Source organism: Chenopodium quinoa, unplaced genomic scaffold (genome assembly GCF_001683475.1).
Source record: "Chenopodium quinoa cultivar QQ74 unplaced genomic scaffold, ASM168347v1, whole genome shotgun sequence".
Taxonomy (NCBI): Eukaryota; Viridiplantae; Streptophyta; class Magnoliopsida; order Caryophyllales; family Amaranthaceae; genus Chenopodium; species Chenopodium quinoa.
In genome coordinates this window covers 584,214-610,523 of record NW_018743906.1, presented here as the reverse complement: position 1 = coordinate 610,523, position 26,310 = coordinate 584,214, and the positions used below count along the sequence as shown (strand labels likewise).

The window sequence follows — 26,310 nt, the reverse complement described above, 5'->3', positions numbered from 1 at the left end:
TTCCCGCTTTATACCAACTATTTTCCTTAACAATACGATTATTCATATTTTATATTATTTATTTGCAACCCCTTTGATAATTATATGGGCTGAATTGGTGTAAAGCGGGAAAATTTGGGAAAAAGAGGGGAATTAAGTCATTAAAGGGTCACGTGACCCACACGTGACATGGTCAACATCGGGAAATAAAATTCAAATGTGTCATTCCGGTAGAAGGTAGTCAATTACAACGTTTTATATTTTATAAGGTAGTTAATTACAACATTTTGTTTTTAGGGTAGTTTTTCGCAAAATCTAGAGTTTAAAGGGTAGTTTTTCACAAAAAATCCTTTTATTTATACTAAAGGCGAAACCAGAAATGACACTTGTCATAACCTGGTTAAAAAAATTCCCTCCAAAAGGTTTTTTTTTTTTTTTTTTTTTTTTTTGCCAAAGCTTTTTAGAGAAGTATTTAATTTAATACTTACTTTACAATAATATTTCTTTTCTATTTGGCAAGTATATTCATTTTTACACATTCAACAAAGATTTATATATTTATTTATTTTATGACGGGAACAAAGTCATGTAATACAATAATATAATATTATTATCTATAACTTTGCAATGTAATCCATAGTTATTTTTATTAGTCGTGCATGCATTTCTTCCTCTGTTTTCTTTAAAGATTCAAAAAAATTGTAATTACAGAACTTTCATCCTATTTTGCAATTTAATATTATTTTTTATAGTAAAATAATTGTATTAAACTAATAATAAATATTGAAATTACCGTGCATGGCACAGGATCTAACCTAATTAGAAAATAGTCAATAGTTGGGATTAATATAAGTAAATAAATGGCCTAAAGTTGAGATTAATATTACCAATTTTTTCTTAGTAACACAGCAAACTAACAAATACTCGTAGCATCATATGATCGTCCTGTTGAAGAGTGATAGTAACCTAAAAAAGATGACATTCTTTTGTGTGTAATATCAACACATGTGGCTCTAGTTATTACATATCGTCTCACTTATGTAGGTATGAAATTATTGATAGTTCGATTTAAAAATTGGCTTTAATATAATAAATGATACACAAACTGATCTTCTCTGTAATATCTATTAATGACACGATATGAAAAATGGCACATGAATACCCACTACAACAAAAGGGGCTTAGGCAACGCAAAATTAGCAACAGTTTTCTAAGCATTGCATATAGCGTCTATGGTTGCAGTTTTCAAGCCTTTAATTTTCGCCTTTGCAAACTGCTGCTACACATTAAGGCAACGGTTCTATCAAAACTTTATACTTCGTATTGGAAACTATAGTGCAACAAATTACAGCCTATAAGATTTTAATAAACGCGCCAAGGACAAATTTATTTCCCTCTTGTGAAATTCCCCCAATTTCAATCCCACCAAAACCCTAAGCAGTAAGCCACCCATTTTTTTCTCACTCAATTTCTCCGTCAAGAAAATTTTTGTTCCACTGGTGAAATTTTCACCGTAATTTTGATATGTACTTATCTGTTCCTTCTCTTCAAAATTTTCACTCCGAATTAGGGTTCTTACGTTTTCTCACTATCCCCAATTGCTGCTTGAATTTAATAATCAGGGTTGCAAACATCCCATTCACGAGCATCTACTAGCTACAAATAAGTATGAATTCTCAATCACCAACATCTATATAGCAGATGATTAGGGGAATTATGTAATTAAGTTGTAAAGCTACCAGCATATCTTTAAAAATGCTTACATACAGCTCATAGGCAGGTTTAATAACAATCCATAGCACATTACTCTAATACTTCCGAAATCAATGCTTTGAACCAAGCACATTCAGCAACAGTTGATGGTGTAACACCAAATATATACATCCTACTACAGTTAGAATATAATTTCGCAAACATTTACCCAGATTTTAGGATTTACCAGATCAGGCAGAGCATGCAACATGTTAAAAGATCAGACAGGTCCAAGAAAGTCTCCCTCCAATCCAACCACAGCCTGAAATTCCCTCTCAGTCTCCACCCACTTAGTCCCGATGACACAAAAGCGCACCACCACATCTTTCTCGATCTTCGACTGCTTCTCACTTATGAACATAGGATTTTCACCGGGAACATGTTGATAGCCAGGCATCTTCTGAGCAGAGAGAAATATGGTCTCAATGGGTCCAGATCTCAAGAACACTCCATGCCTCAAGACCTTGTGGACAGTTCCTTCCAAAACTTCTCCACGGAAAATCTTGAAAGTGAGACAGCTGAAGGTAACAGGAAACAGAACATCCCCAGATTGCTGCCTGACTCTTCCCTCTCCTATGTTGTCCAGAGTTGTGACTGCAAGCAGATAGCCAAGCTCCTTTGTTGCCTTCTTGGCTGCAAAATCTTCCATCAACCTAAGTATGACTGACTTCTGCAGCATCAATCCTTTGACATCCATATGCTCACAAGGGATGATCACATTCCAAGGCAGTTGTACTTTGATGAACATTGTTTCTAGATACAAAGAGATGAACAAGTTACAACAGAAACCAAAGTTGCCTGGTCAAACTTATACCCTCAATCAGCAGCAATTGTGTATTAACTTTCTACTCATATAAGAAAATGGAATTACATACTCTGTAGTATATATGCCTCAATTAAGGTAAACTTATAGCAAATATAAAACTACCCATCATCACCACTTACCATCAACTTGTACATATTTTCAAGCTACCACTCCGATACCATTAAAGGGAAACCGGATTTTATGAATGCAAGCTTGACAAGGAAATGAAAACCTCAAAAAAATCTGACTATAAATCAGTACACGAGCAGGGGAAAAAAAAAAAAAAAAAAAAGAACTTAAGTTCCTTGCATAAGAAATTATACAGTATTTCATACTTCGTAACCCCATATACTCGCTTCCTTCCTTCACTACCCATACATTCATAATTAACTTCTTTTTGACACTCTTCCTTCCTAAAGTCACCTAAAATTTAAGATAGAAAAAATGTTATCGATAGAGCTATAGGCTAGGGCCTGTCTGGAAGTAAGATAGTTGTAGAGACTAATTACCTGAAAATACAGCCCAAAAAAGTGTATTCTTCCTATTACTTAGCAACATTTACAGCGGAACATAATGAGAGCCCAAAGTTATGTTATTCAAGGAAAAATTTGTGGGAAATTAATGGTACTCCCCTAGACCCCTACTACTCCATACCTTATAAAATTGGTTTTACGAAAGACTATCTTATAAAAAAAAATGTTGTAAATTACTTATAAATCATAAAATGTTGTAACAAGGTACATTTTCCCAATAACGGAGTTTAACTATTTCCTGGCATTAAATTTTCAATTTCTATTTTTTTTCTTCCCCTTTTTTCTTTCTTTTTCTTTCCATTTTCATCCAAAACAAGAAGTTGATGATTACTACGGAGTATTTGCTATCACAAATCACAATAGAGGCACCAAGTCGCACCTTCTTCTCACTCTTCCCCTTTAAATGATGGCAAATTCCTCTCCTTAGTCCCTCTAAAACAATCCCTTACCTTCTTCCCCTCTTCTCTTAGCTTAATACATGATAAAAACAAAAACAAAACAAAACCTTTTGAAGCCTCATCTATGGCAAACACCAACACCAATCCCGGAAGAAGAGACAATCCTTATCTCACGCAAAATTCTCAAAAAAATCAAACCCTGAAAAAGATTCAATTCGTATTCACTTGAATCAATTCATTATAAATGAGCAATATTTTCAAACGGGTTTTTGCAAAACAATTAGTTTGAAACCCACGCCCAATCCCGGGGTGAAGTATTTGGACAATTTTTTTAATTGTTTGGTTTCTTCAACAAGAAATGAGAGAAAATTCAGGCCAAAAGACAAACCACCTTTAAAAGAATAACCAGCATTCAAATTCTTTCAAAAGGGTTCAACAAAACACATTCCTTAACAATGGTTGAGCTCAAATTATAACAATAACAATCACACTTTACAGAACTCGAGAAACATTATTGAAATAGCATTTAAAAAAAAAAAAAAATTAGCAACAAAATTTGACTCAATTACCAAACAAATTACATAATTTTAGGGATATGTGACTCAATTATAAAATTTCTAGAAACATAATCGCTTCATAATGTTAGTATTTAGAGGCAATAGTTGAGATTTTCGAACCCTACACTTACTGTACTGAAAATTGAATAAAATAAGATGAAAGATGAACCCTAGATTGTGAAATTGAAATTAAGATTACTAAAAGAAACAACAGCTTACCTAGTGGAGAACGTCAAGTGCGATGTTGAGTGCGCTTCAATGGAGAAGGAGGAGAGAGAGGGGGAGCAAGAGGGCGGAGAGAGGGAGGGGGAGAGTTGAGCAGTGGAAGTGCATAAAAAAAATCATTTTCCCTTCCATTATATTTTCCCCTTTTTTGTATTATTATCATTTTTTTTTACAAGAATATTACTCCCTCCATTTTAAAATACTTGCTCCATTTCTTTTGGACACGCATGTTGATGCTATTTTTTGTATCATTAATATCTTTAATTGTTAATAAGTATAAATTCTAACAATTGAAAATTAATAATCTATTCATTGAGATGATTCCAACAAATACTCACAAGACTATATTTTGTCTTATGTATTCCGTATAAATCACAAAAATTAGTCAAAGTATTTAAAAATGGAGGGAGTATCATTTTTAAATTAAAGAGAGCTCTTTCCCAAAATAATGTTGAGAAAAACTCCAATTTCTTAACTACAACTTCTTTTTCTTTTATTCTCAAAATACTGTCCACGTAAGCAAGTTAGAAAAAACCGATTTTTTTTTTACCGGTTCAGGGATAAACCGCTACTTGAAGTGGCGGTTTTCAAAACTAGAAACTACCTCGTTACTTATTATGTACAACAAAAACATCGACACGGATTCCTAGACAAAATTTGTATGTGAGTGATAAATGGAGATAAAGACATAAAAAACATGTGATGAGGAGAGAGATAGAGAAAAATGACAACCAATAAAAGGAAAGAAAAACATTAGTTGCAAATAAAGTGTAGCATCTATTTTTAGTAAATGTTGCACATAATATAAAACGAAGGTAGTAATTATAAGAAATTGAGTCCCCTCATTATTGCCTTATTAATTAAATCTCTTATAAAGAATTGAGTCCCCTCATTATTGCCTTGATTAAACATCCCTTCATTTCATCATTTCTGCTGATTGTTTTAAAAATATAGGTGTTTGAATTGATATTAAGAAAGTGCAACAGCAATACAAAATCTTTGTTCTTGAAATTTTTTAAATGTTTGTTATCCAAAAAAATAATTCTTTTAGTAATTTTTTTAATGTTCTTCTCTCTAGTTTGTAGCTTATTTGTCTTGCATTTCTAGCAGAAGCACACATCGCAATTTTAGTGAAGGCTTGTAGAGCCCTAAAATTTAAAAAATAATTAAAATAAAATAAAGATTATCGATATGCCTAGTGTATATTGCAACACAAGGTCATTAAGGAGAGTTTCTAAGACAGTCAAACACCCTTTTATGAGATTTCTAATATGCCCAAACTATAAGCAAGTGAATGGGTGTGCGTGGCTATATTAAGTGGGAGGTGGGTTGACAATCCATGTGATTCGGAGTTAGTTTATGTGATGGTAATGATTTTCCTTATCCTTACCTTATAAAAAGTAGAAAATAACTCTTAGGAATAGTATACTACCAACTATACCCTAAAAAATATGTACAAAATTGTGTACAAAAATGTATATTTACTTTTTTACCCTAATTAATATGTTTACTCTCATTAATATATTTAATTGGGTTTTTTTTCCATTAAACATATCATCAATTAATACAAAGTTTTTTTAAACAAAAACTTGTAATGTCTTCTTTTAAAATAAAAAATTATAATGTTTTGTACTATGTCATTATTGTTATTTAAAAAGAAAAAAAAAATCGTATGTACGAAGACTTTGTTTATTACCACGAGATGATTTATTTTTACTCCTTCGTGGTTGCTCTTCTTATTTACAATTTTGTTGTCCTTTAATTATTACAAATATTGTTAAGGTTTATTAGCTTTTTAATTGTACATTATTTGATGGCACGCACATAAACAACGTGAAATTTAAATGACATTCATATTAAATAATGATATTTAAGTAGATGTTGTCAAGAGTTATAATTAACTCTAAAATCCTAAAATCGAAGGAAATCGATGATAGAAAAAAAAAATGTATTAAATATGGAGAGAATTTAAGAGGAAAAATATAACTAAGGGCCTGTTCCGATTGACTGAACTCAGTTGAACTGAACTGAACTGAACTGAACTGAGCTGAACTGAACTGAGCTGAACTGAACTGAACTGAACTGAACTTATTAATTAGTGATTTTTAACTACGGATTAGTGATCTTTGATTATTTATTACTATACATATGTGTATATACAAATGTACATATTATTAATAATAATAATAATAATATTGTTATTATTAATTATTGATGATTATTATTATTATTTATTGATTATTATTATTAGTATTATTATTATTATTAATGTTATTATTATTATTATTATTATTTATTGATGATTATTATTATTATTTATTGATTATTATCATTAGTATTATTATTTCAATTATTATTGTTATTATTATTATTATTATTATTATTATTATTATTTATTGATTATTATTATTATTATTATTATTTATTACTTATTGATTATTATTATTATTATTATTATTGTTGGTGTTGTTGTTGTTGTTGTTGTTGTCGTTGTTGTTGTTGTTGTTGTTGTTGTTGTTGTTGTTGTTGTTGTTGTTGTTGTTGTTGTTAATATTATTATTATTATTATTATTATTATTATTATTATTATTGTTGTTGTTGTTGTTGTTGTTGTTGTTGTTGTTGTTGTTGTTGTTGTTGTTGTTGTTGTTAATATTATTATTATTATTGTTAATATTATTGTCGTTGTAATAAGAGCTTAAAAGAATGAAATTTGGCTTTATATCATTAGCAAGATCATTAGACGTAAATTAAGAGCTGAACTGAACTTAACTGAACTGAACTGAACCGAAGAGAACAGGCCCTAAGTGGTTATTGCTTTAGTATTAGATATATATATAGATATTAGAAGGTCGTAGAACATTGAACTTACATTATTAAGTTTACAACGAACATTTCACATATTATTACTCCGTATGACCAGGCTCACAAAAAATTCGTTTGAAGAAAAATACGTTAAGTATTATTGAATCATGCAAATCAATTAAGAGTTCTAAACTAGCTTAAGATATGAAGGGATGCAAATCAATTAAATATTATTTAATAATAATTTTGAAATAACAATGTCAAATTTTTGAGAGTTTTAAAAAATAATTATCATTTAAGATTTTGGTGGCTTTTTTATATTTCTACAAAACCACTATATAGGCACATAAACCAAATAGTAAGTATTAAAAACTACCAGATCTACCACCCAAACCAAAGGTGTAACTACGCGGTAATACAACTTCTATGCAAGAGCTGGTCTGATGCGCGCGTAGGATACTCTAGTAAAGAGAAATGTGGATCGGAGTTGGAAGGTCGAGGATGTAATGTAGATGATGAAGAAAATAAACAATCAAAGTATTGTAATTCTATGCCTTAGGGCCTGTTCTCATTGACTGAACTCAGCTGAATTGAACTGAGCTGAGCTGAACTAAACTGAACTGAATTGAGCTGAACTGAACTGAACTGAGCTGAATTGAGCTGAACTAAACTGAACTAAACTGAACTGAACTGAAATGAATATTTTATAAGAAAAGGAAATTAGGAGTTGAACTGAACTAAACTGAAATGAATATTTTATACGAGAAGGAAATTAGGAGCTGAACAGAACTGAACTGGACTGAACTAAACTGAACTGAATTTCAACGTAAGAGAACAAGCCCTTATTTTTGTTCCAAAAACAGGAAGGGACTTTTTTTTTTTTTTTTTTTTATTGGTCTTAAATTAAAATATTTACCAAAAAAAAATAACAAAAAAAACAAAAAACCAAACAAACTCCCTTATTGTTTAACCAAGGGGACTCAATTCTTTAACCAAAGGGGATCAATTCTTTCCCTTATTTTATTAAAACCCACCGAAAACCCAAACCCATTCTAGCCCATCAGTCCCTTTACCCTCTATGAAATAAATAGAGTCCCCTCTCCCCACATTTTGCAAGAATTGAGTCTCGTGTTTTATACTTAACTCATTATATATTAGCTTAACTTAGCTTAGTTCTCTTCCAATCGTAGGTTGATCTTATTCGGAAAATGAAGGTGTGCTCAATAAGCCAATAAGGTTGGATGGATACAATGTGAAATTTGAACTTTGAAGTTGCAAGTATATATAATCTAGATATTAATAGTTAAAAGTTGTCAAATTTAAGGTGTTTTTACTAGACAAGATTTTAATAGACATGATTATTGGATAAGGTCGATATAGTGCCAATTAGATATCTCAATAGCTTTTAAAATAATGTAATTATGATGATAAAGAGAAGTGCTTGTATACATTCATATTCACTTGTACTCACTTTTATCTCTCATAAATGTAAATAGGCCCTTAATCATAGTACATCAAAATTTCTCATATGAAATATCGTTAGTCGTGAAATTATCACATTCAATCCAACTACATAATATTTATATAATATCTACATCGATTTAGAGAAACTAATAAATAACTATGGATCGAGTATATGCATACCCTTGTTATACCTTTGTTATATATGACTATAATCAAACGTGCAAGGCTCTCGTATTGGCTTTCTTGGTTATAGTGCTAATCATATTGTATGTTTAATTGGCTAGAGATTTGGTGTTGATAACGTGTTACAGAGTATAAAATAAGAAGAATATGAGAGACGGAGAAGGAATTAATCTGTGTATTTTTTATTCTATATGATAAGGTATATACATACAATATAATTAGGGTTTGGTTGGATAAGAATATAAACCCTAAATCTAGATTGTTCCGAAATGATACAATGAAGGATAATGGATATCCATAAATATTCCATAACACTTGTTTTTTTAGTTACCTTCCTGTTTTTTTTAGGAGCTTAGGTAAAATATACCAAAAATATAAATTTTGCTAAAATCTAGAATTTAGGTAGCCGTTATAAGAGTCGGTGACTCGGTCATTTAGAATAGAATTCGTGATGATCAAGTATATGTGATTAGGTCGGTTTCTAAAAGCAATGTTAGGTCGGTTTCTGAGTAAGAATATTGGGTTGTTAAACAACGCTCCCATTTTATAAGACATCGCTCGCATTTTATTACAAACTTCCGTATTTACCCCTCATAAATAAATACTCACGACAACAATAAAAATATTAATACTAATTACTCAATTAATCATAAAATTAATAAAAATCATAATAAAAAATTATTATATAAACACAAAGACTACAATAATAAGTTTGATTAATTAATCAATTAAAAAACAAACAAACAAACAAACAAACAAAACTTCCGCCAAAAAAATTAGGATCCGCCTAGGAAGATCCAAAAATTTAAGGCAGATCTACTTAAAATTTCCGGATCCACCTAGGAAGATCTGGAAATTTTAGGTGGATAGGCAGATGTTTATTTCAAAATTTTATTTTAAAAAGTACGACGACTTATATGATCCTCCGATGAAGACTTCGGTGTCCGAACGTTGTCGTCGTCAATTGTCTTAAACCCGTCGCTAATGCTTAATAATTTTTTTTTATAAAAAACTCGGATTTTTGGTGGGGATCAGATGTGGTGTTGTCGGGAATTTTTTTTACCACGGGGTAGTAAGTTGAGGGCTCGGGAATGCTATTATACCATTATATACTACAACTTACACAAAGGGCAATATCGTCCTTCCATGTCAAAAAGTGACAATTGTATAGTACACCTGGGTGTACCATGCTCATGGTACACCTAGTGTTAAATGATGCGTTTTAAACATTTCATTTGCAAGCTGTCAGTTTGTTATTTAAAAAAAAAAAATAATAATAATAATAATAATAATAATCTCTTCCACAATTCATGGGATTCAACGTGATATTCTCCATTTTTACATAACTTTCAAAATAAAATTTCATCATATTTCAATTTCGAATTAAGAGAGAATTAAGTTTATAAAGAATTTTGTAGAGAGAAAAATACAGAGCAAATTATGATAACATTGTAATCGATGGATCGGAGAAGGTAATTTGATTTTATTTGTTGGGATTTTAATTTCAGGATTTTGCTTATTAGGTTGATTATATTTTGTTATTATTTTGCCCGATTATTGTAAAAAATCGTTGTATTTTTTTTCAATTTTGATGTTTATGAATTTGAGATCCATATGACAAAGGTTGAAGATAATATTCTTTATTTTGTCAAAGGTTGAAGATGATGTTCTTTATATTTTGTCAAATGTTGAAAATGGTGTTCTTTATAAATTGTGATTATGTTCGTCATTATAGTTATTGAACAATTATATGAATGTTCTTTATTTTTACCCTTTATGTTCTTTGCTTCGATATTCTTTGATTTATTATGTATTTTTAAAAAATATATCATTTACTAATTATATATATATATATATATATACTTCCTCCGTTTTTATTTTATTGCACCATTAGGACTTTTACACTATTCACTTAATCTTCTTTGACCATCATTTGTGATTTATCCATTCGGAAAAATATAGTTATGCGGGATCTAGTTAGATTCGTCTCAAAATCTTCTTTTCAAATATCAATTTTTTTTATAATTTTTACAAAAGTATAATTGAAGATATTCATAGCTAAAAAAATGCATTGGCAAACGTGAAATCCCTCATGGTGCAATAAAAAAAGAACGGAGGAAGTGTATATATATATATATATATATATATATATATATATATATATATATATATATATTTATATGCCACGATCCAAAGACAAAATTCAAAGAACATTTCACAATAAGCAATGAACATTATGTGACGATAAAAGTATATTGCAATTACAATCAAAAAACATGGAAAATTAAAATAAACTATCAAAAAATCTCATAAAAATCATTATATGATATAATTATGGACATAAGGATAAAGATATAGTTTTAAAAAATAATTGTACATTACAAAGAACTATAAAGTACATCCTGTTTTCTAATAGAGAACATTATTAAATCACATATAGAACATCACAAAAAATTTATGTATACCAACCCTAAAATGAATATTGTAACTATATATATTAAAGGTGAAAAAATATGAACGAAATAAAAAAAAAATTAAAAAAAAATTGAACACTAAAATTTTGAAAATGAAATTTTATAAATTTAAATTTTGAAATTTAAAAACGAAATCTTAAGTTATTTTTGGGTGAAATAATTTTAGAGAATAAAAACTATTTTTTTTTATATAAAGAACATTATATTGTCATATAAAGAGCCTCATAAAAAGTACACAAAACAATCATTAAAATAAATATTATAATTAAATTTTAAAAAAAAAATTGGTGAAAAAATATGAAAAATATACATATATATTTTTTTTAAAAGAAAGGGAACTAATTATAATATTTTGGATAATACATTTTGAAAATGAAATTAAAATTTTAAAATTTAAAATTCGAAATTCAGGTGCATTGGTCAGAAAGGGAGCGATGCCCTGAGTAGCTCTTTCTATTGTTAGTTTATTTGATGATGTTAATTTAGTGCGTGTGTTAGGGAACGGGGAGAGACAATGAGGAGATAAAAGCTCACACATAAGCCCAAATAAGATTCCATCCAAAAACAATATGGCTATCGAAAGAATAGCTTTACTAAGGTTATAAACTAGTGGTTCTTTGTTAGATATTTCCATATGGGACAACAACTTTCACACTTGCAAGTTGCAACCTAAGACTAGTGGTTCTTTGTTTAATAATTTAAGGTTGGATACAACTCTCACGTTAAAATCAAACTTGACAAATTGACAATGTTATGTAACTTATGTTATATTTATTGAGAGCAGTTTAAAATTTTGTCTCATCTTATAAATAGTGTCTACATATTAAAAGGAAATAACGAAAAGAAATTCTGATGGAGGGGGTAAGTGAATTGGCACAAATTGCTTTTACAACTTACTATCGAATAAGAAAAGTATACTTGCAAACATCAAATATAATCAAAATGTTCTAATAAAAAAAAAATTAATGAATAAATTTTTTTTGCTTAACTGAAGTTATTTTACTAAATTGAAATTATTAATTATATTGCTTAAATTTATTTTTAGTAAGCTGAATTGAATGTATAAGAGTATTATAAATATGTATTTGACCTTCCATATTGAAACTAATATACTACCTCCGTTTCTTTTTAGTTAACACTTATTTCTTTTTAGGAAGTTTTATTTTAGTTGACACGTTTCCTTTTAGGGTAAATTTTTCACCTTACATTTACAAGTTACCCCACTTGCTTTTTCATTCTCCCTCACTCTCTCTCCGCTCCTTAATATATGTGCCTAAATCAAACGCGTCAACTAAATAGAAATGGAGAAATTATAAACCATCAACCCATTAGATATGATCCGTTACATCCGTATATATATGTAAGTTACCCCTCTTCTTTCTCTTTATTTCCTCTTCATATACTTTAAACCTATTAGGTTTGTCAAATGAATTTAAAGAGTAAAATAAGACCGATTGTGCAAGAGGACAGAGAGAAAGCTAGAGCAGAATATCAGCAGAGGGAATGTTCAGTCATTTCTCATTGATTAGCAGAAGAGCAGTGCAGTGTGCTCATGTATAGCAAAACAAAAGGGAAGAATTTCCTTACACTGAAAACAAAATAACAGCTATAAGGAACCTTCATAGCAATTACATGACAGCACAAAAGGACACAAATATCTAGCTAATCATTGCTGTAAAATAACGGTTTTGATACTTTAGAGAAAATGACTGTAATATCCTTTATTACCCCCCTTCAAGCTGTGTGCTGGTAGAGGAGAAAGCACCCACCTTGCGCAATATTGCTTGATGTTGCTTGATGGACAGACCTTTGGTGAGAATGTCAGCTAGCTGATTCTGTGAAGACACATGTTGTGTGATTAAATCCCCTGAGTTCACTATATCCTTCACATAATGACAATCGATTTCAACATGCTTAGTTCTTTCATGCAGTACTGGGTTAGCAGCTATAGCCAGTGCTGCTTGATTATCACAGTGCAAAATCACAGGCCCTAGGTACTTGATGCCCATATCCTTAAGCAAAGACTTTATCCAAGTCACTTCACATGCTGTAAGAGCCATAGCTCTGTATTCAGCTTCAGCAGAAGACTTGGCTACCAGAGATTATTTCTTTGCTTTTCAAGATAAAGGAGATTTTCCCAACAAAACACAGTAACTTGTTGTAGATCTTCTAGTGGTTGGACAGATGGCCCAATCACTATCACAGTATGCAGCCAATTCTGCTGCAGAAGAGCTTGCAAGCAACACACCTTGAGAGACAGTACCAGCTAGATAACTCAGCAACCTTTTTACAGCTTGCATATGAGTTGAAGTAGGTGAATGCATAAATTGACTAAGCAACTGAACTGTAAAGGATATATCAGGCCTGGTAATTGTTAAGTAGATCAGTTTCCCTAACAATTGTTGATATCTAGCAGGATCTGGGAGAGGTGTCCCTTTATCAGCAGAGAGCTTTAAATGAGAATCAATAGGAAGCTTCAAAGGTTTCACATTCAGCAACCCCTCTTCTCTCAGCAAGTCAGTTGTGTACTTCTTTTGGGAGATAAAAATGCCCTGATCAGTATGATCAATTTCAAGGCCTAGAAAGTACCTTAGAGACCCCAGATCTTTCATATGAAAATGAGAAGCCAACATTTTCTTGATTCTAGCAATTTCTCCCTTGTTGTTGCCTGTAATCAGCAAGTCATCAACATACACCAACACTATAGTGACAGAATTGCCCTACATCCTGGTGAACAAGCTGTAATCAGCTTTTGACTGAGTGTATCCAAAAGATACCAAAGAGGTGGACAGATTTTTGAACCATTGTCTAGGTGCCTTTTTGAGCCCATACAATGATTTTGTTAACTTGCACACAAGAGTTGAATTCTTGCTTGGATTATTTCCCTGAGAGTCAACTAAGATTCTGCTGCTTATACCAGAATATCCTACAGGCATGGACATATATACATCCTCTTCAAGGTCACCATGCAAGAATGCATTTGTGACATCCATCTGAGTTGTGAACCATCCATTCATAGTTGCAACTGCCAACAAGGCTCTAACAGTTGTCATTTTTGCCATTGGGGCAAAAGTTTCACCATAATCTAGGCCATATTGTTGTCTGCAGCCAAGTATCACTACCCTTGCCTTGTGTTTCTCTATCTCACCATTAGATTTATACTTAGTTTTATAAATCCATTTGCAACCAATCACTCTCTTTCCCTTTGGCAGAGTTGTTACTATCCAGGTCCCATTTTTTCACATTGATCTATTTCATAATTCATTGCATCAACCCAGTGTTGTTGGGTAACAACATCTCTATACAGAACTGGATCACTAGTTTCCTCAAGAGTTGACATAAAACAGTAAAACTCAGGCTTTACAATTGTATCAGCCATATTTGCTATTGGTTGTCTTGACCTTTTTCCCAACTGAACATAGTCTTTCATCCAGACTGGCTCTTTTCTTGGTCTTCCACTCTGTCTCATTTGAGGCTCTTGACTAATTTCTTCAGAATTTTCTGTAGTTTCTGTATTCTCAAAGTGTTGCTAACAGCTTGTGATTTGTTCTTCCTCAGCATCAGTTTCATCATTGTCACACATATCAGTTTGTTCATCAACAAACAAATTTCTGAATTTTTCAGTCTGATTTAGAACACCAGGGACAGGCTTCATATATTTGTCAAGAGAATCTTTATGGAAAGGAAATATTGTTTTTTCAAATTTCACATCCCTGGAAACAAATATTTTCTTTGTTTCCAGTTCCATCAATTTATATCCTTTCTGTGCAGCAGGATATCCCAGGAACAAACAAGCTACCCCTCTAGGTTTGAACTTGTCTGCTACAATGCTTGGATTTGCTACAAATGCCAAGCAACCAAATACTCTGAGATGTGAATAGTTAGGGCACTTTTTGAACAACATCTCATATGGAGTTTTGTTGTTTAAGACAGAAGAAGGAAGCCTGTTTATAAGATGAACAGCTGTCATAGCACAGTCACCCCAATATTCCAAGGACAACCCTGCTTGAAACCTCAAGGCCCTAGCAATTTCAAGAATGTGTCTGTGTTTTCTCTCCACTCTAGCATTCTGCTGTGGTCTATCAACACAAGAGGTTTGGTGAATAATTCCCAACTTGTCAAAGAAAGCCTGACAGTGTTGATCATGAAACTCAAGAGCATTATCAGATCTCAGAAACTTGATTTTGCAGTTAAAATGATTTTGGACATAATTCTGAAAAATCTAAAGCTTAGACAAAGACTCAGATTTTTGTTGCAGCAAATAAATCCATGTGGTTCTAGAGTAATCATCCACAATAGTGAGAAAATATCTATATTTTCCTCTGGTGCACACTCTGTATGGACCCCAAATGTCCATGTGAATCAGTTCAAAAGGAACAGAAGCATGAGATTCACTTAATTCATATGGCAATTTTGTAAACTTAGCCATGGGACAAGTTACACAAACTTGAGTATTATCCTTGATTGTCTTTTTCACACACTCAATATGCTTGAGCTTTCCCAGGGAAGCATGCCCTAGTCTATTGTGCCATATAGAAAATGGTACTAATTTTGTCTTAGATGTTGTAGACATACTTGTGTGATGTGAGTGTTTCTCTAATTCAGAATCACCTGACAGTAGATTCATATCACTTTCAACAAGGTAATAGAGACCATTTCTGGCCTTCCCTATTCCTTTAATTTTCTTTGTGATCATATCCCTGATTACACAATGTGACTTGTGAAATGTCACTTCACATTGAGAATCCTTCAGCAACTTCTGAACTGACAGAAGATTGTGTTTAAAATTTGGCACAATTAGAACATCTTTCATAAACAAAGAATTGGGAAGCTCAACTGTTCCCAGGTGAGTTACTCTTGCTGTATCACTTGTAGGCAAATTGATCTTAAGACAGTCTTTGCATACTCTTGGATCAATTGCCATGTTCAAGTTTGCTGTCATATGATCTGAAGCTCCTGAGTCTATTATCCACTCATCTGTGGAAGACACAACAGCATTACAAGATACCATACCAGAGAAGCTATTACCCAATTCTTCATCAGTTTCACTGTCTTTAGATCCACTACCTCCTGGCAGAGCCTTAAGAAGCTGCCCAAACTGATGCTGGGTGAGAGTTACAGTTCCTGAATTGCTGTTTGAGGTTTGAACTGCAGCAACAATCTTTGGTGCAGCCCTGTTATTCCATTTCTGATCTTGAGATCTGGATCCAGGCTTCACATTTCCACTCTTGTGTTTGTGATGCCATTTTGGATACCCAACAACAGTCCAACACTTATACTGAGAATGACCTTTTCCACCACAAGCACTGCACTCAATCACTCTTTCACCACTATTCATATGATTAACTCTAGTATTTTCAGAATTGGTGTGCACTACAGCCCCACCACGACTGTACATGGCTGACAAAGTGAGTTCTGAACCAGTTCAGCACCTCTCTTTGACTCTCCTCTTGTTGCACCATAGAGCATGCTTATTCAACAGTTGGTAGAGGTGTCAACATGAGAAGTTGTGTTCTCATAGCACTAAAAATATCATCCAAGCCATTCAAAAACTGAAAAAGCCTATTTTCTTCTTGATATTTCGATATTGTGTTTAACAAATTTCTAATCTCAGCAGAAGTTTCAGTTACAGCAGGAAAAATATTCATTGAGTCTATTTCTTCCCACAAACTAGTCATACTGGTATAATAGACATTTATAGAATTGTTGTTTTGCCTTAACTTATAGAGATCTCTATTCAACTTATACTTCCTAGACCCATTTGACATAGAAAAACGTTTTTCAAGCTGCACCCAAGTTTCTCTAGCACTATTAACATACAAAACAGATTTTTAAATAGTGTCAAATAAGCAAGCATGGATCCAGGTGATTACCATTGAGTTACAGGTATCCCACTGATCTGCTATCACAGAGTCTTGAGCATAAGTAGATCTCAGAACAGTTCCCAAAACAAAACCAATCTTCTTCTTTGCTGTGAGTGATATCTCCATAGATCTTCTCCAAGATCTGTAGTCTGCTGCTCCAGTGAGTTTATCAACACTTATTGTGTATGACCCATCGTTTGGATGCAGATAGAGAGGGCTATTTGTATCAGCTGCCATAACAGGTTATAGAAAAAGGGAGGAAAAGAAGAGAAGAGAAGGGAGAAGAAATGAAAAATTTCAGCAGAGATACAGAGGATTCAAATGAGAATGCTATTCCAAGTCTGCTGTTCTTAGTCCCGATTTTACACAACCTAGCTCTGATACCATAAAGAGTAAAATAAGACCGATTGTGCAAGAGGAAAGAGAGAAAGCTAGAGCAGAATATTAGCAGAGGGAATGTTCAGTCATTTCTCATTGATTAGCTGAAGAGCAGTACAGTGTGCTTATGTACAGCAAAACAAAAGGGAAGAATTTCCTTACACTGAAAACAAAATAACAGCTATAAGGAACCTTCCTAGCAATTACATGAAAACACAAAAGGAAACAAATATCTAGCTAATCATTGCTGTAAAATAACGGTTTTGATACTCTAGAGAAAATGACTGTAATATCCTTTATTAGAATTCAATTGGTAGAAACAAAAAAGAGGCAGAAGGACCATTTAAATCTTATACTACCTTCGTTACATATTATTTGCAACGATTAAACATTTTTTCTCTCTACTTTATGTCAAATCGTTGCAAATAATAGGTAACGAAGGTAGTATTTTCATTTGTTTGGGTTATATATCAACCTATTAGGGTAAAGGTAAAAGAAAAAGACTTGATTCTAAAGAAGCAACATAACATCTGTGTTGAACAAAACGGATAGGAGTTAAACTGAACTGAACTGAATAGAGATGAAATGAATATTTTATGAGAGAATGAAACTAAGAACTGAACTTTTTTTTTTTTTTTTTTTGACAACAGAGGAAAAAGGGAGGCTACTCCCTTAACTTTTTATAACTAACAATTAAACAATGAAAATCAGGAATCAGGTCATTAATCTTCTTCTTTAGCATCATGTCTCCTTAGTCACTTTGCATCCATTTGAGAACACTTTGCTCTATAGTCTCACTGAAGTGTACTGAACTAAACTGGTAGAAATTAAGAACTGACTGAACTGAAATTAAGTTGAAGTGAACAGACCCATAGTATTTTAAACTAATAGTGTTGATTGTGGCAAGGATATCATCCACCGATGATGAATGAGACAAAGATGTTTAATTTGTATCAACGAATTAATCAAAATATCAAGATTAGCCTCTCTTTCGTCTCTTCTCTCTCTAAAACCCTAGCCTCCATTGTTGAATTTTGAAGGGGGATTTACCGGTGGAAAGCCTCAATCGTTGTTTCTTTTGTGCCTTTTCTCTTGCTTTAGGTTTATAATAATTCTTCCTGTTCTAGGAGGAATATTTCTCCCTCGAAAGACAGGGTTTTTCTTCCTCTTTAGGAGGATTTGGCTCCTTCGAAAGACCGGGTTTTTCATCTCTCTTTTGAGGGAGGATTTGCTTTTTTTATTTCATGGATTGCTATAGAGTTGTTTCATGGGTAAAATTTTATGCGGGATTGAAAGAGATTAATATTTCGACAACAATCGAACGAATCAGACAAACATTTTCTGCACGGCTACAACAGATCGATAGACCACCTCGCTGAAGAAGGTTGTAAATCACAGCGGTATGAAAGAGGATATGAAGAAAGTACAATTTGCAACAACGATCGTAGCTTTGCTTACAGAATGTTTTTATTTGATTCAATTGTTATGTATTTATTAGATCTAAATCTCTTTGTAGATTTCGTATGACTTATTTATGAATCAATTTTATTTCAAAAAAAAAAATCAAAATATCAAATCATACTTAAAAATCCTTATATGACTACATGAGACATGACTATATTTTTCAAGACATAAAAATCGCCAAAAAAATAAAATTTGTATTGTGTAAAGGGTGTATATATAGAGAAGCGTACTAGGACTGAATGTTGAATTATATACCCCCTCCATTGTTAAATACTTGCTCCACTTTCTTTTTTCGGCTGTTTTTAAATATTTGTCACATTTCCTATTCTGGAAAACTTTTACAATATTTAATACATTTCTCACACTTAGTGAATCTAACATAATACTCTCTCTCCTCATTTCTTCCACTACTTATGCTTTTTATAATTTTTTAAATTTTTTCAACTACCCCACCACCTCAATATTTTATTACTTTCTCTAATTCCTACTAAAACTCTATGCATGAAGAAATGGAGCAAATATTTATAATACGGAGGGAGTAATCAATACTATTCTGATCAAAATAGTTGTTGTAATTAAATACAGAGTAACAAATAACTTGAATAAAAGGGAAATAAATAACTTTTCCAAACAAAAGATATACTTGTATATATGCTTGAGAAGCTTTCAAAAAAAAAATATGCTTGAGAATTTAAGTATAAATACACAATAAATAAAACCCGTACACATTCTTCGACTTGTTTGTATTACATAGACTGTAAATTACCTACATTAATAAATTATATCACCTTTGGGACTACACTTGGTAAGGAGGACCTGTATTTGATCCCCCACAACAATTGGGAGGGGACTGAAACCTAACCACTCAGAACTGATCCTCGAATCCGGATCAACCCAAAGGGTGGAACATCCAAAAAAAAAAAAAAAAAAAAAAATATCACCTGAACTTACTCAAAAAAATGTAATGCAAAATCATGAAATATTTTAGTTAAACAATAATATAAGACAACATTATACATAAAAGGCCGGGAAACCTTAATCATACTCAAAAAACACAGGTCAGACATCCATTATACATTAAACTATTCAAGCCCATATAAATTTTATGAGTTGATAGGTAAGAGCAACACTATCAACTTATCAAGCTAAATCCCTGCGCTAGTTAGCCCAACCCGTTCGGATTTAGGTAAAAGTAACCCTACAAGAGATTGGACCTTCAACCTAAGGTTAAAAGGTATAATCTTTACTACCAGGGTCAAGCTTAGCTTAACAGTAATATGGTCATATAATAAGATGAACTGAACAAGGCAGTAGTAGAACTCCCTAGAAAGTTGTATTTCCTACAAAATTTAAGGTCACTTATATCTAAACACCATAGGAAAATTGAACTTTCAATGGAAACTAATACTTCCTATGTCCAGCCAAACAAATTTAGCAATTTCTTAGATGGAAGATTGATGCAGATACTATTCACACATCTAGTCTGCTCTTGGAGATCTACAGATACCAACCAGATTATCAACTAAAACACACATACAACAATTTTCTTCCGCCTGTGTTATTTTCCTGGACTTCAAGCTCTAATACGTGCAAGTTCTAGAAACTCTGCTGAACACATTAGTAATGTCTAACAGTCTAACACTAGCAGATACAACCAGACATTTCATAAACATAGATCACAGACCCTGCATTGTTTTAACACAAGAATTAAACATATATATACTACATTCCCTTATAGCCTCACTGTGACTGTGAGCTCTAATGACCTCCATGTTCCTTCTACCCATCAGCACATTGCAGAAAAAAACAAAACCGTGCAACATCTGAATATACAATTTACTGATCTCGAACTCCTCCCACATACCTTCCCCAATATAAACACAAACAAATAATGCTCAAGGTTGTAGCAGAAATCACAACAGGTCCATTCCGTCCATAGGCCCCAAAAATTCTATCAATTGTAACACTCCGGCATTAATGCAGAATTAAAAGCATCAAACACAAGCCTAAAGGGGCTACAACTATATCATGCATTCAGAAAATGTCACAAAAAGAGCAACTGAATAGGCTCTTAAAAGCATCTCTCTTTTGAAAAAAATGAAATAATTTTCATAATCATAGCAAATATGTCACCCACAATAACAAGTATCCTATATACAAGTATCAACTAAAAGTTATTGCCAATGCCAATGGAAGCATCAGATCAAAGCTCTTATTAAGAAAAAGAGCCAACATTCAGAAACAAAAAAAATGATAATTTGTCACACTGAACTGGATAACGTGAGCTAACAATGCATCCAAATAATTAAAAAAAATGCATCCACAGCATAGCAAAACTTAATATTATATGTTTAAAACATTAGGTAGAAATTAACCAAGAAAAGAATGAGAATTATTATCTTAATTCTACTCAAAAAATTCCAACCAGGAACAGCAGGAATGACTTATGACTAAAACATTGAATGATCACAAGGACCTTTACAAAAATCCATTGTATGAACAACAAAAGGTCAATCAGTATACTAAATGGGGAAATTCAACTATTCAAGACAAAAGGCACTTGAAACTAAGTGCCAGTGTCTAAAGCAGCAAAACACAGAGTATTCGAGAACGTGATTTACAGAGGAATGAACTTCAACCACTTAATCCAGTTTCTCCTTAGATATTGATGCTGATATTAGGACTAGACATGAAAAAACATTCACTCCACAAGCCCACATACAGCTATGTAACGCCCAAAAATTAGAACAGAGATACCCAACCAGGCTATTAGAATATGCTCAAAGCTAAAATCATAAAGTAATAAATTCCTTTTTATTCATGATAAGCACCAGAACACACAACATCAAATAATAATTTAAAGAACAGCACAAAATATATAATAAGACTGCCAAATCAAATATAAGTCAAACAGCCAACTAACTTTTATCTTCAATAAAAACATCAAATAGCAAGAAAAAGAATACCACTCCAACAGCAAATACTACAAACAATACCAACCAACTCCACAAACCTAAAATTAAGTCCAGATGGCACAACGCTGAACAAACTATCTATCCTAACTCAGTCACATTTGACTATCACCAAGATGACATATCAAAATCTTAAAAAGCCGCAGGTCAATTGAAGAGGCGACCAAAAAGTAACAGCAAATGAATTCATCAAGCCAGACTTCACATTGTCGGCATTCACGCAATCACGAAATCACCAGAAGCATAACAATCATCTGCGCCCAATAAGCTTTTCAAACACCTGAACCAAATATTCACTAATGTTTAATAAAACAATCAATAACATCCAAAGCAAACCAAACAATAAATTAGGCAAACCTAAAAGTTAGAAACAGAACGCAATATGGAAGCCAGATAATTAACATCTTTAATAAAGAGAATAAGAATGCAATAGCAGTTTAGCACATACTTGACGAATAAGTAGCATTTTTCAAATTACTATTGCATCATCTCCAATATAAGGTTCCAATATTTAATCAGTAGCACATTGGACCAGAAGATAATGATAGGCTAAGGTTGTGTTATTTTCACCTAATAACTCTATATAAACAATAATCCTTAATTGTAATGGTAAAATGAACATGGTAGCCATTTTCCCAAAAAAGGTTAACATAACAAAACCTATGTTAAAGAAATAGCTACAACAAAACAGTAAAGACTGATCTTGGACCAAATAAGACACAACAAATCAAGTTGCAAGGTTTGATATTAGTGGCGAGGTAGTCTAGAAAAAGTGTCATAACAGGCAACAGTAGATTTGTCAACCATGACTAGTTCTTAAACACAGATTGATAACCATCAAACAAGATTGAATCCAGCATATATATGAAATTCACCGCAGGGCAAAAAAACAAACAATCAAATTGATCTACCCACACAGCCCCATGGGAACTACAAACTTCAGAATATAAGCAATTAATCAACACATCTTGAATGCAAAGACAGGCCAATGAATGTGCAAAGAGAAAATTTTTAAACAATCACTGCAAAAGCCAAACAAAGCTAACAACCAATGAAACAAAGACTATCAAATTAACACCAGATATATTAAATGCATACCTCAACATACCAAAATCAAGGCAGGCACACACAAAACAGCAAAACTGCACAATGAAAACAATAATATGCCACAGTGTAAACATAAGAATGAAGTAAAAATGATGTGGAGTACTAAAAATATTCACAATTCCAAAAATCACAATTTCTACCAAACAATTGCATTAGCAAGAATATTGGCAAAAGTGCACACCCAACCAAAGTGGAAAAACAACACATCGAAAATCAACCAGGCCAATTTATTCAAACAGGCAAAGAAACACAGAGTGAAAGATTCATTAATCAACATAGGCCCAAATGCAAATCAAACATACTACAGCCAGAAACTACTGGCTTTGAGCTTTCAAGCACAACACAGTCATCCCCATACAAATAGTAAAGTCACAGCAAAACTGCGCGTTAACACAGAACAAACAATGAAGCACGCTCAAACAGTTTCACAAATCACAATCATCAATAACGCAGAGTATAAGCATTAGCACAACAACAAATGCACACATAGATAACTAATCAAACAAGACTGCCAAACATCCAATACACAAAACATACAATTTGATCTAACAAAAATTATCTACAACTGAACACTATCATAAACAGAACAGAAACCAAGAAACAACAAGTCAACAAAATATACCTTAGTAATAAGGCGGTGCATTAGGGTACCCTCCAGCACCAGCAGGTAGGCCTCTAGGAGCCGGAGACGTCCCTGTAGGTTGGTGCTGCTGACTTGGGTACCCACCATAATGACCACCATCCGAATACCCTCCACCACCAGCAGGTGGCATCCCACCAGAACTCGGTGGCATCCCATACATCGAACCCCCACGACCCGCCCCACCAACAGGCCCTCCCAAACCACTTCCTGCACCACCATATCCCCCGTAACCACCTGAATTCGGTCCACCATATTGTGAACCACCATACCCTCCACCTACCCCACCACCACCATACCCTCCACTACCACCATACCCACCAGGCCCCTGACTTCCCACAGAAGATGGATATCCAGAATTCATCTGATTAGGTCCCATCCCTCCCCCAGGCCCACCACTATATCCACCGCCGTAAGACGGATACCCACCCGGCCCTCCAGGACCGGAATACGGTCCAGGAACCGGCCCGCCAGGCTGCATTCCCATCCCATCACCCACAGGACCCTGCCCACCCTGTCCAGCCCCACCAAAACTCTTCCCTTTCTTCCCTTCACTAGCCAACTTACAAACCATCTGCCTCCCATCAATATTCTTCACAGGCTCCATCAACGACGCCTGCGCCGCCTCAGGCGTCTTATAAACAAACAAAGCAAACCCCTTCGACTTCCCGGTCTGCTTATCGAAACCCAACGGGCCTTCCTCAATCTCACCATAACTCGAAAAATGAGCCAACAACCTCTCCCCAGGCATATCATGAGGCACATTACCCACATAAATCTTCCTCAACGACGCATCAGGGGTGGGCCCAGTTGGGTTCCCATTGGGCCCGCCGGAAAGCCCAGCAGAGGCTAATTGGGCCACAGCAACCCGCCCATCAATCTTCTTACTGGGTTCTTTAAGGGCCAAAACGGCGCCGTCTATATGCTTGTAAGTAACGAAACCATACCCTTTACTCTTAGCAGTGTTCTTGTCGAGAATAACGACGGCTTCTTCGAGCTCGCCGTAAGCGGCGAAAACAGAGCGGAGACTCTCCGACGTCGTTTCCCAACCAAGACCGCGAATGAAGAGCTTACGTTGGGTGACGTCACGGTCAGCGATGACGCGGACGGCTTGGAGGACGTCGGGGTTGGAAACGGCGGCGGTTTGGAGGATATCACGGAGTTGGTCGGGAGAGAAGGATTCGATGATCTTGCGAACATCGTCGGGGGTTAGTTTTAAGGGTAGATCCGATTCTGAAAGACCATTTTCATCGAGTTTTCGTTTCTTGGTGGGATCCATTTGAGGAGATAGAGAGAGAATTTGAGAAATTTGGAGGGATTTTGACTGAGAGAGAAAGAGAAAATGAGTATAAACCCTAATATAGATTTGAGTTGGGGGAGAAGAGGAGAATGAAAAGATCAGTGAAATACAGAGGTTTCAATTGTCTCCCTAATAAAATTTCCGTTTTAAAATAACTAGTTTTGTACAAATACGATGCTCGGGTTGTTTATTGAATTTTAAAATAAATTTTTAATTCTTATTTCAAATTTTAAAATATATCATTGATATAAAATTAGTTATAAATTAATGTGCTTTTAGGACGATTTGTCATCTAGTAGGCATATAATGGTAATGTTGGTGGAAATGTTCGATTTAATACATTAAAAAAAATAGCAACAAATAAATTAACTAAATAAATGTTCAAAATCCGTTGGGTTGATTCCCAACTCAAAACTTTGGGCAAGGATTAAACATTTCTTGACCTGTAACCTGAAGTGACTCAATTCGAGATGACTCATGACCCGGCCCTAGTTAACATGTCTACATAGTAATAAAATTCAATTAGATTGTAAAGTATATTATGTTAACCGATTAGCATCAATCAATAACAATACACTAAAAGACACGCCGGCAATGACACTTGTTATCTTCTGGTGTGTCCTTAGTATATTTTTTTTTAAAAAAAATAAAAGTTTTTAAAATTGACAAAAAAATATACGCAAAATATTTACTTTCGTAAAAAAAATTGTATAATAATATATTTATAAACTTAAAAATCTAACCATATCTTTGTATAAATAAATTCCTATATAAGTGATTACGTTTTTTTTTATATATATATAAGAATTAGTGATTACTTTTTAATGTATAATGATTATTTATATATAGTTAAAAAAAATCATAAATATATGTTTTTCAACTTAATGTAGTTGGTGAATGAAAAATTATCATGTTAGGAAAAAAAAATGTAAGGTTTAAAATAGAAGAAAGCAATATACTCCGTAATATGTATTAAAAAAAGATTAAAAAAAATAATATATTTTATGTAGCTTGATTTGAGATTAAAAAAAAAAAGATTTTAAATTGATACTCCGTGACAAAGGTTGAAAAACCGTGCATGGCACGGGATCTAACCTATTATATTATAAATGTATGTGTTTACGCTTTGAATTACTTTCTTTGCTATAAAAAATATTATGATATAAAAAATAAATTTATATGATAATTTTTTAGAATAATAATTTAATAACTTTTTTTTGAATAAAATTATAATTTAAATTGTACATCATATTGGTATTTTAAGAACTTTATTTAAATCTATCCAACGTGGCACGACACTTGTCGAAAAGTTAGAACGCCAAGTGTCGCTGCCATGTGATCTGCCTAAAAGTTTAGCTTTATATATTAGTTATATGATTTACACGATCCTTGAGTGTTTTTTTTTCCACC

General features: G+C 33.1%; 3 protein-coding genes across 4 annotated transcripts; all 3 read right to left on the bottom strand.

The window, feature by feature from the left end:
- Positions 1-1,674: 1,674 nt before the first annotated feature.
- LOC110686919 (DNA-directed RNA polymerase V subunit 7-like) lies at positions 1,675-4,446 on the bottom strand. Its single transcript, XM_021863533.1, has 2 exons — positions 4,244-4,446; positions 1,675-2,484 (listed from the first exon to the last, which is right to left on the bottom strand). The coding sequence occupies exon 2, from the start codon at positions 2,477-2,479 to the stop codon at positions 1,952-1,954; it is 528 nt and encodes a 175-aa protein (XP_021719225.1). The 5' UTR covers positions 2,480-2,484; positions 4,244-4,446; the 3' UTR covers positions 1,675-1,951.
- An 8,846-nt stretch (positions 4,447-13,292) lies between these two features.
- On the bottom strand, positions 13,293-14,228 carry LOC110686988 (uncharacterized mitochondrial protein AtMg00810-like). The gene is made up of 2 exons (XM_021863623.1): positions 13,953-14,228; positions 13,293-13,895 (listed from the first exon to the last, which is right to left on the bottom strand). The coding sequence occupies exons 1-2, from the start codon at positions 14,226-14,228 to the stop codon at positions 13,293-13,295; spliced, it is 879 nt and encodes a 292-aa protein (XP_021719315.1).
- A 7,448-nt stretch (positions 14,229-21,676) lies between these two features.
- On the bottom strand, positions 21,677-25,026 carry LOC110686918 (UBP1-associated protein 2C-like). 2 transcript variants are annotated; one of them, XM_021863532.1, is made up of 3 exons: positions 23,583-25,026; positions 22,952-22,995; positions 21,677-22,133 (listed from the first exon to the last, which is right to left on the bottom strand). In XM_021863532.1, exon 1 carries the CDS (start codon positions 24,877-24,879, stop codon positions 23,584-23,586), a length of 1,296 nt encoding a protein of 431 aa, XP_021719224.1. In that variant the 5' UTR covers positions 24,880-25,026; the 3' UTR covers positions 21,677-22,133; positions 22,952-22,995; position 23,583. The 2 variants fall into 2 exon arrangements, with proteins under 2 accessions (XP_021719224.1, XP_021719223.1); XM_021863531.1 differs by lacking the exon at positions 22,952-22,995 and having other exon boundaries at positions 23,583-25,025.
- Positions 25,027-26,310: the final 1,284 nt, after the last annotated feature.

Bases quoted from the DNA above. Each gene is read 5' to 3' on its own strand.
- LOC110686919 (XM_021863533.1), bottom strand. From the start codon at position 2,479: ATGTTCATCAAAGTACAACTGCCTTGGAATGTGATCATCCCTTGTGAG.
- LOC110686988 (XM_021863623.1), bottom strand. From the start codon at position 14,228: ATGACAACTGTTAGAGCCTTGTTGGCAGTTGCAACTATGAATGGATGG. The intron at 13,896-13,952 runs GTATCTTTTGGA...ACCAGGATGTAG, and splicing joins AAAATCTGTCCACCTCTTTG to GGCAATTCTGTCACTATAGT.
- LOC110686918 (XM_021863532.1), bottom strand. From the start codon at position 24,879: ATGGATCCCACCAAGAAACGAAAACTCGATGAAAATGGTCTTTCAGAA.